Source organism: Apus apus, chromosome 5 (assembly GCF_020740795.1).
Source record: "Apus apus isolate bApuApu2 chromosome 5, bApuApu2.pri.cur, whole genome shotgun sequence".
Lineage (NCBI taxonomy): Eukaryota > Metazoa > Chordata > Aves > Apodiformes > Apodidae > Apus > Apus apus.
Window position 1 is genome coordinate 13977323 of NC_067286.1, and position 17730 is coordinate 13995052.

General features: G+C 37.1%; 1 protein-coding gene across 3 annotated transcripts in view; it reads right to left on the minus strand.

Moving 5' to 3' along the window:
- PIK3C2A (phosphatidylinositol-4-phosphate 3-kinase catalytic subunit type 2 alpha) overlaps positions 1-17730 on the minus strand; it is a 55006-nt gene that overhangs the window by 2130 nt on the left and 35146 nt on the right. For all 3 annotated transcript variants that reach the window (XM_051622638.1, XM_051622637.1, XM_051622636.1), the window contains 19 exons: positions 15428-15536; positions 14530-14672; positions 13705-13893; positions 13150-13243; positions 12779-12873; positions 12271-12451; positions 11573-11677; positions 10472-10564; positions 10009-10138; positions 8400-8536; positions 7539-7708; positions 6293-6449; positions 5757-5866; positions 4798-5005; positions 2055-2179; positions 1532-1649; positions 1354-1435; positions 807-916; positions 440-565 (listed from right to left, as the gene is read on the minus strand). In XM_051622638.1, coding sequence (XP_051478598.1) covers positions 440-565; positions 807-916; positions 1354-1435; positions 1532-1649; positions 2055-2179; positions 4798-5005; positions 5757-5866; positions 6293-6449; positions 7539-7708; positions 8400-8536; positions 10009-10138; positions 10472-10564; positions 11573-11677; positions 12271-12451; positions 12779-12873; positions 13150-13243; positions 13705-13893; positions 14530-14672; positions 15428-15536 — 2482 coding nt within the window. The remainder of the gene's footprint in view (positions 1-439; positions 566-806; positions 917-1353; positions 1436-1531; positions 1650-2054; positions 2180-4797; positions 5006-5756; positions 5867-6292; positions 6450-7538; positions 7709-8399; positions 8537-10008; positions 10139-10471; positions 10565-11572; positions 11678-12270; positions 12452-12778; positions 12874-13149; positions 13244-13704; positions 13894-14529; positions 14673-15427; positions 15537-17730) is intronic.

Here is a 17730-nt window from a genome sequence, read left to right on the forward strand (position 1 = left end):
TTCTCAGAGGATGGGCTGAGGAACATCCATACCTTATTTTGGGCTCCTAGTATTAAAGTGTTTGAAAGGACTCATGTCTGACATCGAAGTACTGTTTACATGCCAAGATTTTTTAGTTCATTCTTCTCCATGTTACAGACCAGTGAATCCAGGGCAGGGAGCTCTTTAGTTTTAAGGTTCCTTTTCTTCTCCTCATCACTCCTCAGAGTCAGACTGAGAAATTTCTGCTTACTTGTAAAAGCACATTTACCTACTCAGTTGCTTTGGAGCTTTTAGGTTTGTTGGGTGTTTTTGTTTTTTTAAAAAGGGCAAAGTTTTTCAAACAACTTCCTTTTCCATTTATATATCCTTACAGATTTTTTTAGACTATTTTAATTACTACTTAGAATAAGAGACAATTAGCAAACCACAGGGCATTGCTACATAAATTTTAACTTGCCATTTCATTGAAAGTTGGATTTCTTGTCTTCCGGGAGATTTTGGTTTTGCGTTTGGAGGTTTTGTGCGTATCTGGAAGTAAGTATGTTTTTACATATGGATTCGGATCTGCACCATCTTCTGTAACCTGCAATCCAAAAAAGAAGACAAATTACAAAACTAGTTAGTGCATACCTCTTTGAATATTTGTTTTCAAGGGTCTAGACTTTGCAATCAGGCTAACCAAAACCAGTAGTTAATTAAGTTGGCAGCTGGAAAATTTGGAATGGGAGAGATGGTTCCATCATTCCTGCATCAACCTAAGTCAAGAAGGTAATTGACAAAGTGGAAAGGCATTTTTGTCAAGAGACCTCAGTATCTCTACTTACCAGGTCTTTAATGTGCATCACCATGATAAACAGAGTGCTATTTCTATATGATATGGACAGCTTCACTTCTCCTCCCACTTTGCCTGAGGTAGGACTTGATGGACTTGCATCTGAAAAAAATATACTATTATTTCCTCTGTAGCATTTGCACATTTTCATCAGTACTACACTAATTATATATAGGGGAAAATACAAGCTTTAGACCAACTCCAGGTTCCAATTTTATTTCTGGCTCTCTAATATGAGGGCAAGGCCACATATTTTAAAGACTTTTGCATTCTGTTGTAAGAACCAATTGGAAGATTTAGAGTGAAAACTTGAATCATTTAGTCAAGCCATGAACAAGCCCAAGTGATTACAAATATTGTTGCAATTTTTGATGTTTTTATCTCTCTGCAAATACGCAGACATATTTGGAAAGACAGTGATGCAAAGCTCTCAATGAGGGTAAACAATTAAAGGAGACTTAAAAAAAATAAATCACATTGTAAAGGTGTCATACTATAGTAATCCAATTAATAAAAAAACCCCAGAAAACATTACCTACCTGTAGGTCTGGCTATTCCATCTATTCCTTCCACTTTGTCATCACGAAGTAATGGGTGGAAAAAAGTATAAACAAGATCACACTACATTTGGAAGAAATGTTACACATTAGTTTATGTGTTGACAAGCACCCAAATCTGAAAATGTGCATTGGATTTGCTTAAGATATTTGAACTCACTTCTGCCACCTCTGAAGAACTGCTCATCAGACTCTGTATGTAGCTGTTGAGCTCCACTTTTCTTTTAGCTGCTACATCTTTTATGTGTGTTCTTCCCAGAACCATCTTGTTAGGAAAGCTACATGGAAAGAAGAAGAAAAGAGTTTTCACTTAATTTTCTCTGAAGGAAGTGCAGTTAGATTTCATTGTCATTCCCATCCTGAAGTGCTGACATCCATTTTTTAATGTCAATCATGAGTGAAAACACAGCACACTAATAGGTAACAACATAAAAGAAAGGCAAGGAAACATTTACAGGTATTGTTATGAGTGATACAACACACATACTAAAGACACCGAGTTGCTTCTCTGGCTGTCCTTAAAACTTAGAGGCAATGGTTTTATGCTTTAATTGCCAACTTTGAGGTCTAGTTTGCCTCTCAGCAGTTTTGTCTCCTCCATTTCAAGCCATTTCTTCCTCCACCCAGCTGGGAACAGTCCTGTTGCTTCTGTTACAGTAATGATGAGCAAGTTAGGAACATACCCTGGTAACTTCCAAAGAGGAAAGAGAATGCCAAGTTTGTTGTGGAGCTCCTGGAACTCATCAAATGTTCGGAAGACAAACGTCGGCTCAACTTGCCCTTCTCTCAAAACTCTCACTACATAGATCTGCCCAAAACACAAAAAACCCACAAAAATAAAAGTAGTAACAATATTAGAGAACTGACTTAACAATATGCTTTTCCTAACAACACTTTTTACTATGATAGTCCTCTTGCATTCATATCTTTGTAACAGCATCTGTGTTTTATAGCAGAGTTAAATTCTAAACAGCCCAACTGTAATGCAAAGTAACATCATGTGATCTCAAAGTAGATCCACACCTAGAAGGAAGATAAAGTCAAGGCTAAGCTGCTGCATTCTCCTTTTTAAGCATCATTTTAAGTTCAGTGTATAGCAGGTGTACAGAATTTTAATACATCAGTGCAGGATCACATAGAGACATCTACCTCTGGTGCCAGGACTACCACATTTTTTTTCAGGTGTGAGTATGGAGAGAACTAATGCCTAATGTTTTTCAATCTAATTCTTTCAGGATTCTTAAGGACTCCACTTTTAAAGCAACCATTTGGTGGGCAGATACAAGTGTACTGCATTACATAAAAGGAATTTTTAACAATACTGGGGGTATATTCCCAGGATGCAGTTATTCACGTTATTATGAAAGGGAAATGAAAGTTAAGAAACTGCACAGAAAATTCCATTCAGTGGACTCATTTTACGGGCAGATGAGTTAAACATATATTTTAAAGCTGTGGAACTGGGAAAAGGTTTAAAAATCTAGACAGAAGACTACATCATCTTAACAGATTCCTGGAAGAGGCTATTTTGCCTTAGGAGTGATCAAATACATTTATAATAGCGATTCAATACAAAGCTCTTCTGCACTTCTTCTGTTTTTTGGCTTTGATAACTCACCTTCCCTAGCTGGCATCTTACCAGATTAAGACACTTACAGCAAGTACAACTTAGAAAGAGAAGTACATTTGCATATATCAATACAACTCAGTTTTTAACCAACTTAGAAAATGTAGCTTGAGCTGACTATTCTAGGCCAGCAAACAGCATAAGTAAAAATAAATAAATAAACTGAGAATGGTTGCACATCTGCACAGCACAAGAATATTAATACAAGTCTTACAGTGTAACGCAGGTCTATCAAAATTCTGAGGGCAAACTGTAATCCTTGCTGCCTCTAGTAACACTGACTAGGAGTATAGGTGCATGAATACCTGAAACAATGCTTCAACTTAGGAGTAGCAAGTACAATGTTAATGGGAAGTCAGAACAAACCCAGAAATTGTTTAACTTAATGACTCATATTCAGGAGCCTTTTTGCAGAAGGAGGCTACATAAGCATGTAGACATGAGTCAAAACCCCATTTTTTAAAATCATCTCTACCAACACTACTACTGCCCTTTCTCGTTCCTTCTACATCCTTTTCAAGAAGTGTCTTTATCTTGAAGAATGGATGCTAAAAATACCAATCTGTTCTCTAGCAGTCCTGATTGGATTACCCTGGCCAGCAGCTAAGCAGCCACACAGCTGCTTGCTCACTCCCATCCCCTCAGCAATGGGACAGCCAAGAGAATAAGAGTGAAAGCAAGAAGCTCTGGGGGTTGAGATGAAGACAGCCCTTGGGAGGGGAGGTGACACAAAGACACTCTCTCACCACCTCCCACAAACAGACCCATGCCCAGCCAGTCCCCAGGCAACAGCCACTTTGGAAGACAACATCCTCCCTCCACTTTCTTCCTCTACCCCCAGTTTTTATTGCTGAGCGTGATGTCATATGCTATGGAGAATCTCTTTGGCCAGTTTGGGTCAGCTGTCCCTTCTGTGTTCCCTCCCAACTCCTTGCCTACCTAAAATCTACTCAGGATCAGGATCAAAGTGGCAGGATCAAAGTGGAAGAAAAATGGAAAGTCTCAACACTGCCCAGTAACAGCCACACTGATAGTGAGTTATCAACACAGTTTTAGCTAACCATCCAAAACCACAGCACTGTGTGGGCTGCTATGACGAATGGTAACTCCATCCCAGCCAAAGCTTAGGAAGATTAGGAAGAAATTCTTGAGTGTGAGGGTGGTGAGACACTGGAACAGGTTGCCCAAGGAGGTTGTGGGTGCCCCCTTCCTGGAAATGTTCAAGGCCAGGTTGGATGGGGCATTGAGCAACCTGGTCTAGTGGGAGGTGTCCTTGTCCATGCAGGGGGATTCGAACTAGATGATCTTAAAAGGTTCTTTCCAACCATAGCCATTCTGTGATTCTATGATATGATTCTATGAAAGCCAGTACAACTGTGTTGTTCTCCAGGAAGCAAGCAGGCCCATTGCCATCTAGATTTCAATTATGGATTTTATTTTTATTTTTAAGTCGTCCACAGTGGTGCTTAGTTCTGGATCACAACATTGGTGTGAGATTCTAGGCCCCTGTTATAGTCAATGCAGTCACACTTCAGAACACTCTATAGCTCATCCTAAACCTGACATTAGTGCCCAAGTGAATGAGTATATACCTATGGCTGTATTTGCTAAATCTCTGTCAATAAGGGGAACCTGGTTGCCTACCTAAAGGCTAGCTACTAAAGGCTAAACAAGGCCAGCTTCATCTGGACTAATTCTCTGTGATCAAGTACTGAACTTCTGGCAAGGAGGAGATTGTATCTTGTTGGAAGAAAATGCATAGGATCTTTGCTGAGTGGAAACAGATTCCACATACTTACATAGTGTTTATCTGGGTTATATCTCTTCTGATATGTAAACACAGACACTTGTTTGATTCTGCCATCTTGTTTGAGAGAATACGTTTTAGCAGAAAATGAAAGGATGGGTTCATCATTAGAAGGTAGACCTGAGAAACGCAGCTGAGCCAAATTGTGAATGAAGAAATTAAACTTCGTGGCAACACTTCCCAGACTGGATTCAATCAACCTAGAAAAAGTAACATCAAATACTAGAGCACATGTCAGAACACACTAAACTTGTTCTGTCAATGAATCAGACTTAAGTCTAAGAAAAATAAAATGTGATTTCTTACTGACAGAGAAACAGTTTTTAAAATGGAAAGTGATCAATGGGCTACATAAATAGCATCCTATCAGCATTTAATAGAAGATTCAGTACCCAAACTGAAATAGTCTTTCCAGCATTGGTAAAAAAAATTGCATGCATATCACTACAGTCTCCCCCATATATTTAAAATTAAGTACAAAAAACACATTTAGTAACACATACCAACAACTCAGTTATGCTATACACACACATTCCCACTTGCTAAACTGGAGCATCATCCCTCCCTCCCCATTGTGCAAAAACACTCATTGAAAGTGAGAACATCACATGCAAGGTTCCCATCATATATGCTGCTATTAAGCTATTCAAGATAAATTCAAAACATGTCTCAAACAGCCAAGCAAAACTATCTGCTTTCAGTACTTTAAACAAAATTTTTGGACAAGGTTCCTCTTAGAGACAAAAGCATTTTAGCATATCCATTAATGTTGTATGAAACTAATTTTATTTATGTAGCTCACTGGTTAACCAATATTTTATGATTAAACAGTGTAACTACTCAACTTCCACAGACATGTTTGCAAACATGCTTGGTACATTTTTTCATAGCAGAAAGCTCTCATTAAGAGAATGATGCTGGTAGATATTTTAGCTTTCACTGATCTGGTACCTTGTAAAGAAAATTGTAGCTTCTGCATCTGTTGTTTGGGGCTGGAGAGCATCTTGGACATACTTCAAGTCCTGAATCCCACTTAGCTCTGGTAACCCAGAAGAAAGCATCTGCAGGAATTTATAGTTTTAATGCAATAAAACAAATATAATTTTATATTGAAACTATTAAAATGCTTAGACCATCAAGTTCATTTGAAGCTGCACTAACTTGCCAAATGCTAACAGCAATAGGTATCAATTACTTCTAATCAGCAGTTATTCCCTTTACCATTTCTGCTGAGTTAAAAGCAGTTAAAACACCTTACAGTGTAAGTTATAGTATCTTCCTAGTTTTAAATTCTTAGGAAACAGGTAGGTAGTAAAAAAAGCTTCAAAGAAAAATCCAAATACAACCTTCCTAAAAAGCACTTCTGATGTTTCTGGCTTCTAAAAGCATACATTAAAAGAGCTTCTGCAGCACCAAAAGCATAGTTTTTAAAACAATCCACCATAAGAAATCTATCAAGTTTCAATTATATTTAATAAAATAATTACCAATGAAAGTAGGTTAAGGAAGAGGTTTGCATGTTTCCTTATCAAATTGTAAGCTTGACAACAGAGATCCACAAACAACTGAAAGCGAATCGTGGGTTTTTCACCACCGTTGATGACATAAGCCATATCTGATGTTAGCACAAAGGGAGCTCGATCTCTGTTCAAAAAGCACAAAATTCTTAAGTTAATGATAAGCTAGATTTATTTTGTCATGTGCTTCCTCCTCCCCTCCATCCGCACCCTGAGGTAATGATATTAAATAATCCATTAATGCAGTTTTATTTTTGGGGTTGGGTTCAGCTGCTTAGTTCACATGGTGCTGGGCCTACACCAGATCTCCTGCAGCAGCACCTGGAGGCCAGGTTACCTTGCAGTGCCTTCCATTCCTCCTTTCTGGAAGCCATAACACACTAAAACCAATGTAATGACAATATTATCACCTGACTAGAACATAACTCCTCCATCTTGGATATAGATTACCTTCCCCTACCCAGAGGGGTAGTAAATAGAAACTTGCTGTTCACTCGTCTGTAACATTGACATTCAATACTGTTTTTATGAGCCAAAGCTTGTTCTCGTTTGTTTCATACTCAGATATTCAAATGATGTAAAGGTTCTGGCACTCAAATTCTCATTCGTTGATAACAGTCACTCTAACAAGCACGCAATAGATTATTGCGTCAATATAGCTAAAAAAGTGAAACGACACTACAGTTTTATCCAATATTGCTGGAAAAACATACACCACGATGTGCGTTAGATTTAAGGCTCCCAAATATCAATTAAAAAGTTATTAATATCTTTTCTGTAACAAAATACTTGGCTTTCCTAACTATTGTAAATAAATTCCCATTGAAATTTGACAAGTACTTATAGCACAAAGCTCTTAAGGATTTAGTACAGTTAGGAAGCACTGAAGTTAAATGATGTTTAGGAGACATTTCAACCTACCAGTAGCTAGAACAGTGATTTTATTTGAAAGCTATGCCTACGTGCTTTGATGTAAAACAGTTCCAGAGATCAGAACATGGAAACAGAAAGCTGGAGCCTTTCCAAAATTAATTCTATACAGTTAAGCTTGAATGCACTCTGGAAACTAGAATCAGTTGTTCAATTGGAAGATACGGGCTTCATAATGATAACTGCAGATAACAGGTATTTAAAAGTTAACGCCTAGAATTATAATGCTTATAAAAAGAGACTGAAAATAACTTTGTACTCTACATTGCTTAGCTACAGAAAATACCTTTTAAAGCTACCAAACATTTGCGCGTGACCCAAAAATTTTCCAAAGTCAATGTGAAACATATGCCCTGTGTTTCGGAGCATTATGTTATCATTGTGGCGGTCACAAATTCCCAATACATAAGTAGCTACACAGCATCCTGCACAAGAGTAAATGAAGTTCTCTGAAGCCTGGGAGGGAGAGAAAAAAGTGAATTGAGATAAATTATCAATGGGAAAACAGCATTCATGCATTCAACAGTAAATCTTGACAATGGTAAAATCCAAGCCAGGCAAGACAGGCTCTAAAATTTGTTTTTTTTCCAAAATAGTGGAATTTTTCTTCAAGCAGACCACTTTCCAGATATCTTTAGATATCACACTTCCAAACAAAAACTGTTGGGTTTTTTTTTAAATAAATGAAAGAGAAAAGAGGAGTTGAGGAGAAATCACAAAAATAATTAAGTATGTTACCACAGAAAAGGGTGCAAGTCTTTATTTTTCCAATGTGTTGTCATGGCATTGTAGCCAAAAGGAAACATTTTAGTTTTTGAATCCTATCTGCTTGTATGAGAAGAGGCTACTGCTCCTATACCACAATTAAAAGTAGCCAGCATTCTTCCCTATCTTAAATTTGAAGTATATTTTTTCTGTATCAAATAAAAACTCCAGACATGAAATTCTGAGAATCAATCCTGGTTCTTTTTAGTTATATAAGGGATTTTAATTTGCTTGTTTTTCAAGTAATCAGTTCCCTAAAGACATAAACCAAAAATTTCAATGGAAGATCTGGAATAAGAATTTTATTCTTTCATAAGATGGTATTTATCCCTTTTAAGAGAATGTATAAACAAAACCAAACAACACCACTGAAAAATGTTACCTTTTCATATTCTTCCTCTGTAGGATTGTACTTTCGCAACCATTCTGCCAGAGGCTTGTCTTTGAAAGAACCTGTCACTCCATATTCCACTTGAATTTTCCTAAGTGTATCTGAAGCAGGAACAAGCTCTACCATGCCTTTATATAAAATATAACAAAGTTATACTGCATTTTCCTTCATAGCAACTTTCTTGACAACAATGCATTTTATAATCTTAAGACTAGGTTCTTTCAAAACCCAGTTAGGTGTAAAAATAATGCTATTAGTCTACTAAGCATTTCTGTAGACTATTACAAAGCATACCATGAAATGTGTAGCAATCCAAGTTAGGCTTACTTTCCTGCAATTAGTTGTGGTTGCCAGAATGCACATATAAATTATACTTTGAATAATTACTTTCTACTCCATAAGTTAGTATTGGTCTATAAGCAGTAACTGCAAAATATTTTGATGCTGACATTCCTAATGCACTGACACTTAAATAATCTAGTAACTTGAACTGCTGTCAAGTCTTGAAACAGACCAGACTTTTGCTCCAGAAATAAGGCAGTAAGCTTTATACATGGCCTTATTTTGGAGAAACTTTCTACTAAAAATATTTGCATAGCTAAATCATAAAAGGAGAACATTTATTTGATTAACAGAATTCTACTCCTATCTTGGCAAGACTTACTAAAGGCAAATTTGTAATTTTAATCCATTCCTCTTCACTTTAATCCTTCAAGTACTTTAGGGATACTAATATTAGTAGCAACAAAAAAAAGTAACATGCTATGCAAGTCATCATTCAAAGAGAAGGCCATCTGTTTCTCTAAAAAGCAAGTCTTACATAAATAGAAGCTTTTCCTTTAGTTTTGTCAGCCTACATTCCCAACATTTCCATTTATTTAAAGAGTTTTTATCATGTTGTTCTAGCATCTGACTGAGGAAATATTTAAGTTATCGTTTATCCTCTTAAAGATCTTGTGGCTCCTGTTGGCTAGCTCTGAACAAGTGAAAACTACCAAAAGCATGTCAAGGTACAGAGCAGTATTTACATTAAAAATTACAAGAAGTTCTGTGATCTAGTTTTAAACCTAAAAGACAGCCTCATATTCCCAAGGAACTTTTACCAGCATGACACTAATTCTGGAGGATTATGTCTCTGTGTGAAATTTTTCTTCTTTTTGCACATTTCAGTACATGAATGATACCCCCTGACTCAACTGCAGCAGATTCCAAACACTTAAGAATTTCAGTTTTTACTAGAATACTTTCTTTCACCAGAACTAAACATTTAGAATCAGGATTGCTATGGCACCATTATTTTCTTGTGTTGCATCAATGCAAACTTCAGGTTTTCTCATTACTTGTTTGCATGACTATTCATTGACAACAGAATATAAAAGAACCCCAGAACTCAAGAGAAAAAACACATTTAAATGGTATTCAGCCATCAGGAAATTCAGAACAATTTAACTTGCTATACTCTCGAATGTTGAAGTTCCTTGCATGGAAGGCTTCTGGCTTTCCACTGTTTCTTGGGCCTGTCTCTGCATAGAAACTTTTCACTATCTGTGTGAAATTGAAGGGAGGGAGAAAAGATTTTGGGCAGCATCTGGTTTTGCACCTCGGTCTTTTCCAGTTGAGAGACACTTGAAGATAACCATCCGTAGATCTAGTCCCTCCTGCAGCCAAATCTTATCCATGATCTTAATCATTTGTAAAGCCAACATGTCTTGTCTCAGATCTTCTCCAACCTTAAATGGAAAAATGAAAGTTAACTAGAGACATAATATACTTTCAGCAAAACTTAACTTCAGATTGTAATTGCTTTACATGTATAGGAAGTGATACATTACGCTACTAACTTCCTCATAGCTATATATATGAAAAGAGAAATGGACTACATTTAGGCTTTCACATACAGTAGACTCCCACACTTTACAGCCTGTTCAGACACTGGTTTCTAGATACACAGGAGCAAACTCACAAAATAATAAAGCTTACTGGTATATAACAAAGTTAATTGATACCAACGACAGTGTTTATTGTTCAACCTTTTTTTTCCAATACATACATGTAAGGCCTACCTTAAACATCACATTAATTTCTTCTCCCAGAGGGTCTGCATTGATTAGTGCAACTTTCAATGGTACTGCATTGGAGCTGAAGAAAGAACAGGCCTACAAGTAGATTTTAGTGTTAATACTCAAAAAGGACAGCCCAGAAAACAAGACATTCTGGCAACAAGAAGGTTTGACACACAATGTGCCCATTCAGACTTTTAACACTGCCATTGTGCCAAATACATGCTTCCTTTGCATAAAGAGCCCTTTGGCTGTTATTTAATGCTTGTAGAAAAGCCAATAATTCTGCACAGTGATGTTTTATACATTTTGAAGGGAGAGTGAATAAAACATGCATAAATATTTTATCAGCAGCTTGGATATCTGCATGTGTCACATTATTTTCTCATTTATCTGCTTTCAAGGACATATTCATGATGTAGAAGTTTACAGTAAAGAAGAAAAGAGAATTAACTGTCTTGCTATATGGGATTAAATGCAGTGTTCACAGACCTTTAGGTTCTCAGTCATGCATGATGATATAATCAAGACTGTGGTTGAGCAGGTATTATCAAACCTTGCAGAGCTCTGGAAAAATAATTGACCTGCTTGCCCTACATTATTACTTGTGGGACCTTCGCAATAAAATAAAGCTACTATCTGCCTCCCTGGATTCCAGAAATCTCTTGGACACAACCAGTACCAGGTAGTTTCACCGATTTCACAGGATCTACTCATTGTTTGGACTTCATACCCTTCCTCAGTTTTCTCTTTTGATTACTACTGCAAACAGGACTTTTTCATGCACTTTGAATTGTCTCCTGCTTTACTATAACCAGGATTACTGGTATAAAACACGGTCTGAAGAAACAATACATTATTTCATATATATATGTAAAACCAATTAAGGTAATTGTATGTCTTTGCATAAATTTTGTCTTTGCATAAATTTTATCTTTGCCCAGCTAATTTCACTACCTTGTTCTATCAGGATTTTTAATTAAAACCCTCCTGCCCTAGTGTAAAGAACTTTCAAGCACCTCAACTGATTTTTTTTTCTATTTGTAATATCTTTGCCTATATGTAATTTTTACAAAAGGTTTTGAAACTGCGAATGTGCAGTACCTTAATATTTAGCTCTTTTGCCACAAGACTGGGATTGAGAGGCAAGCGACATTTATTCTTCAAGAAAAATAACTGCACACGTTCCATACCATTTTGCAAAGCAACCTGCAGACAAAAAAAAAATTCAGCTGAAATTTTCTGAATTGGAGCACCTATACAAAACTTCTGGACAAAGTTATGCTGAAGTCAATATTTTAACTCCTCAGTGTCAAAGGAATGCTAGAAATCATAACTTCTGTTTTAGCTATTAAAAACATGCAAATCTAGCAGTACAACACTAGTATCACAGAAGTTTGGGGTTTGGGTTTCTTTTTTTGTCTGAACTAAATGATAGCATCCCACTCTAATAAACTATAAGTTTGTATTATTAGCACATAAACAGATATCCCATTCTTTTGCATAATGGGATCACTCTTAAGTAGTAATAGGTTTAAATCCAATTCCAGTTTATTGTACACAGAAGCCATCCTAATTGCTTACCCCATTACCTCACACAATCTTATGTTTCAGATGACAACAAATTTGACAAAAACATAAATTTCAATAAGCTATTATCTTGTTAAAATGCAGAGCAATAGATTCATAAATCATCTTATATATTATATAAAATATTTTATTGAACTTTGGCTAAGAATGCAATTCAATAGATTCTTTTAAGAGTCTAATCTTCCTAAAGAATATTAAAGACATATACATACCTGCCGAGCAGATCCACTTGTTTGCTTTACTTTTTCTGCTACCATTCCAAAAAGCTGCACCAGTCTGGTCTGCTTCTCAAGCTCTTCCCTCAGCCTTTTTCCACAGACTGAAAGAAAAGCTCCAAGAATTTGCTCATACCTTAAACCAAACTTTGTATCATGCAGCGTATCCTTAAGGAGCCTGAAATAAAGGATGTAAGTTAAATTTTCCAAAGGAAAATACCACAAATAATGTAATACTAAGACAAAAAATGATTTGAATGAATCAATACTATATATATATCCACAGTCACTGATACATGGGATACAAAATGAAAGAATTTTGCCTCTTGCAAAGGCATGGTATGGTTTTGTTCATGGAAAAAAAAAAAAAAGATCTGCATTTTGTATCCTCTCCATTCATAACATTCATTGCTAATAACTATGATACTAACAAAGATTTTTTTTTTCTGAAAATTTTAATCTTATTGTAAACATTAAGTGAACAATGGAACAAAGAACATCTTACCAGTATAGGTAGTGTGCTATTCGAATGCTTCCCAGTGCCCGAGCCAAGAGAAATTTGACAAGAGCACTGTCAAGGTAGGTTTCATACTTCAACGCCTAGATACAAAGAAAATTAAATAAACCAGGGCTTGATTTAATCATAGCTGAAGACCGAGATTTTATGACTAATGCACAGACAGAATCACCACAAATCCATAGGATAGTCACAGTGATTACTTACTCAAATTGTTTTCCATACCATGCATTAAGGTTATTAAATACAGAGGTATGCAATTGCACTTCTGTGACTAGTAGCCAGCAGTAACTGTGGGGTTTCAAGAGAAAACAAAAAAATTTAAAAAATCAAACTTCAGTGTAGGCAGAAAGTCTTACCTGCACAAATTGAGGGAGGAAATCTGTTAGCTCGTCATCACTTAATGTCTCTATCCAATTCACAGCCATACTTCGTACTTCCTGATCAGCAAATCTAGAAAGTCACCACAAATCCACATTAGGTTTATTCTGTTCATGTAGGATTTTTTGGTTTTTTTGAGATCAGCTAGATACAAAATAACCAATATAAACTCTTGAATAGCTCAATAAAGGACCTACAATTTTGAGGTCCTTCATTACTGAGGACGGAAATGTGTGTTTAGGACAAGCATCCTCATCTCTCAAAACCTCAGTCTGGATACCTGGGCTTTGCTCTCCTGTTGCAAAACAGATCTCAGAATCCTAACCACTAGTGCTGCTCTATCACATCATGACTTGGTTAAACCTACATGAATAAAGCAAGCACATACTCTTCAAAACTTCAAGGAAATTTAGCTTTTGCTACAAGAAACTCGGCAATATTTTCCACAAGGATGTCATTATGAATCTTCTACTGAAGAAAAGTCCTTTGATGCACAATGCACAGAGAGAGGTTCTTTACATTGTTTTTCTTACTTTGAATCAAGTAGTTCCAGTGCAGCTAAGGGTGATAAAGGAGGCCACTGCTGAAGTAACGAATATATTTCTGGAAGACTTGCCCAGTCCCAGTGAGGAGCACTAGCCAGTATTTTTGGTAGGCTACTAGTATGATTATGACAATAATGTCTCTTCTCCCACAAAAATTCTTTATCTTCTTTTGACAGCCTGCAGACAAAAGCATTTTGGTTCATAACACACATTACAGACCATCACCTGAATAACCCCATTGCTACTGGCCATTTGATACATACAGATAACACACAAAATATAATCAAGTTAATATGGCTACTTCCTCCACAAAAGTCAAAACAAGAAGCAAAAAAATACAGCCTCAATCATCACAGTAACACTTGTTTAACATTATAATTTGGGCAGGACAAAAATCAGTTTTAGCATAATCTGAAATAAACCAAAATATTAATCTTAGTTTGGTGCAGATGAGTGGAAAAGCCTGCCAGAAAAGCTTCCATGGCATATGAACAGCCACTGCTGAGATTGCCACTGCTCCATGTAACTGAAGAGCTGCCAAGCAGAAAATACACATTTACAACAGGCAGTCATAAGGTCATTGATCTCTTAACAGGAGAATACAGTGACACTGGCCATGAAAAGCACCAGTACATTCATTGAGTCAACACGATTATTTTGCAAGTTTGATTCCATCTCTTGTTTAAGTCTTCACAGGTCTTCAAACTATACTAGAACCATATTAAAAGAAACTTAAGAATAAATAAGCATTCCATACCCTGGCCACAAACTGTAACATACAAAGAGACCATAGCTAGAAAGAGATAAATATACCCAATAGTGTTATCCTTGGAAAGAATGCCAAGGAGACGTTCTCTCAGTGGTTTTTCTAATGTTTCTATGGAATGATGCACAGTAGTCTTTGCAGCTTGAGGAATTTTATATTCAATATCAAAAGGATGGGATGGAAAGTCAATCTAAAAAAATTAAAAAAGGAAAAAAAGAAAGATGCACATCCTCATGAGCCATACAGAAAGCTGCCACTTTTAGCAACCCTGGGTGTTTAAGCATCTAAACACTTGAGTTCTCCATGTGTAACAGTTCTTAGATATTGTTTCCTGAATATTTTTTTCCATCTCAATTCTTCTACATAACTATGGTTCCTAAACATATGACTGCTGCTGTATTGTTGCACAATCCAGTAGCTGGAGCACTCCTCAGGAGGGAAGCGAGAATGCTTAGAGACTAAACACAGAATCATTAACAGTTTCAACCCAACCAACAACTCTGACCTTTTTAGGACTGGCAAGCCATGCCTAACAAGGACCCTTCTCTTCAGAGAGAAATATGGACTCTAAACTTAGAATGAGAGGTGCTTATGTTCTGGAAAGAAAATGAAATTGCTATTGTTTGCACCTAGACAATTCCCACCTCTGCATACATTTCTACAGACTGCTTTTCAATATGTTCTCTCCAAATACTGATAGCATGTACCACCAAGGCATCTCCAATTTCCCTTAGGTCAAGAAAGTGATTCAATAATTGACTTGTACGCACTTAAGAGCGGCTTTCCATTCCTTGCCCTTCAGGTTTAGTAATCACTATTCTATACTGACTTTCAATTATGACTACAGAATATTTACACAAAATATTAATTGATTTATTACCACTCATGTAAGAGTTACAAGTCACGATATTAAAAAAACAAACCATAGTTAGATCAAGTCAGTACCTGCAGTACAATTCTTTCTGTATTTCCTTTCTTACTGGCCACCCCTGGCACATGATGTGGATGCGATGAGGTCCAGAGTTGTAAGAGTTTTGTCCCGCAAGTTAACAATCTGAGAAAAAAAAAAAAAGCAGATACAGGTATTAGTGTCATGACCTATTTACTTCACAATATAGTTATTAAAATACTATCTGGAGAAGATCAAGGGTCAGAGGAAACAACTCTAAAATATTAGTGTGCTGTAGAAGGAGAGTTCCAACTAAGTGTATGTTTTTGCTGCAGAAATAAGAATTTCTCTTACGATGAGTATTTTATCATTGATGTTCAGAAACACAGAAAAATCAAACTGTAGTAGCCAATACAGTTTTAAACTTAACAAGGGGAATTAAATGAATTTGACACTTGGTGATCATGTTTCTTTTCATTGCATGTCTTCTATACTTTAAGTCCTTTAAAATGCTGCATACAACTTCTAGGTGGAAAAGGCAAAGGCCAAAGATGAGTGCTGACACAGCTAAATTAAGTGCTCTCTATTTCTTTATCACAGAAATAAAGTTGGAAAGGACCTCTGAGACCACAAAGTCCAACCATCAACCAAAAAAAAAAAACACACCCACACACAAACACCACACACACTCCACCAGAAAACATCCACAAAAATCTCCCCTACAACCTCAGTCACTAGAGCATGCCCTGAAGTCCCACATTTACACATTTCTTGAATACCTCCAAGGATGGTTACTCTACTACCTCCCTGGGCAGGCTGTTCTAGTGCCTGTCCACTCTTTTAGTAAAGAAATTCTTCCTAATATCCCATCTAAACCTCCCCTGCCGCAAGTTACGGATATTTCCTCTGGTCCTATCATTATCTACTTGGGAGAAGAGGCCAACACCCACCTCCCTACAACTTCCTTTCAGGTAGTTATAGAGGGTGATAAGGTCTTCCCTCAGCCTCCTTTTCTTCAGACCAAACCCCTGTTGCCTCACCTGCTCCTCATATAGCTTGTTATCTAGACCCTTCACCAGCTCGGTGGCTCTTCCCTAGACACGTTCCAGCACCTCAATGTCCTCCTTACTGTGAGGGGCTGAGAACTGCACACAGTACTCAAGGTGTGGCCTCACCAGTGCTGAGTACAGGGGCACGATCACTTCCCTACTCCTGCTGGCCACATTATTCCTAATATATGCCAGGATGCTCTTGGCCTTCTTGGCTCATGTTCATCATCAGGCTGTCAACCAGCACTCCCAGGTCCTTTCCTGTTGTGTAGCTTTCCAGATAACTCTTCCCTAAGCCTGTAGCATTGCTTGGGGTTGTTGTGACCGAAATCAGGACCCAGCACTTGGCCTTACTGAACCTTATACAGTTGGCCTTGGCCCATCAATCCAGCGTGTCCACGTCCCTCTGAAAAGCCTTCCCCCCCTCAAGCAGATCAATACTCTCACCCCATTTGGGAGGGAGTTCTTTACTTACTGAGGGTGCACTCAATCCCCTCATCCAGATTGATGTTGATAAAGATGTTGAACAAGACTGGCCCCAAAGATGAGCCCTGAGGGACTCCACTGCTGACTGGCTGCCAACTAGATTTAACCCTATTTATCACAGCTTTCTGGGCATGGCCACCCAGCCAATTTCTTATACACACCTTCTTACCTTCTCAGAAAAAAGGCACAGGTATATGAATATTACAGAGATCACCACTGCCTGGACTCTCCACATTACTAGATTCTACAGGCCCATATGAGGTGATGTTTGTATTCGCCAGCTTATTCCCAGCATTAATACCATTTCCAATTGCAGTAAGGCAAAACTGAGAATACTTCATAAACCAGTTAAGTTTTGAATGGTAGGCACAGAAAACTTGTATCAATCTTTAAAAATAAGAATACAGCCTACTTAATCTGAAGGGATTTTAACTTGTCTATGGATTCTTACAAAGTACATACATGACCTTTTAATCTTTCTGTGTTTTATTTAGCTACAAGTTTTAGCTCCTGCCTGCTGTTGATGCTATTCTTAACTGTAACTGGAATATTTGGCTTGTATCTTTAATTAACTAGGTCTGAATTTAATTTATATAGAATGCAAGTGGATTAGACTACTAGCATCTCTACAGCTATCATATACGGGCCATTCAGTAAACCCTGGCACAACACGTCCTATTGTAATGCATAAACAGAAAATACAGTTATCTCCAAACTATTATGAGAACATAATGCAGCATGAAGACAATAAAAATTTGCAATTGAAATCCAAACAAAAGCTACATTTTCAACTAATACTGCAAAATGTGGTATTTAGACAGGAG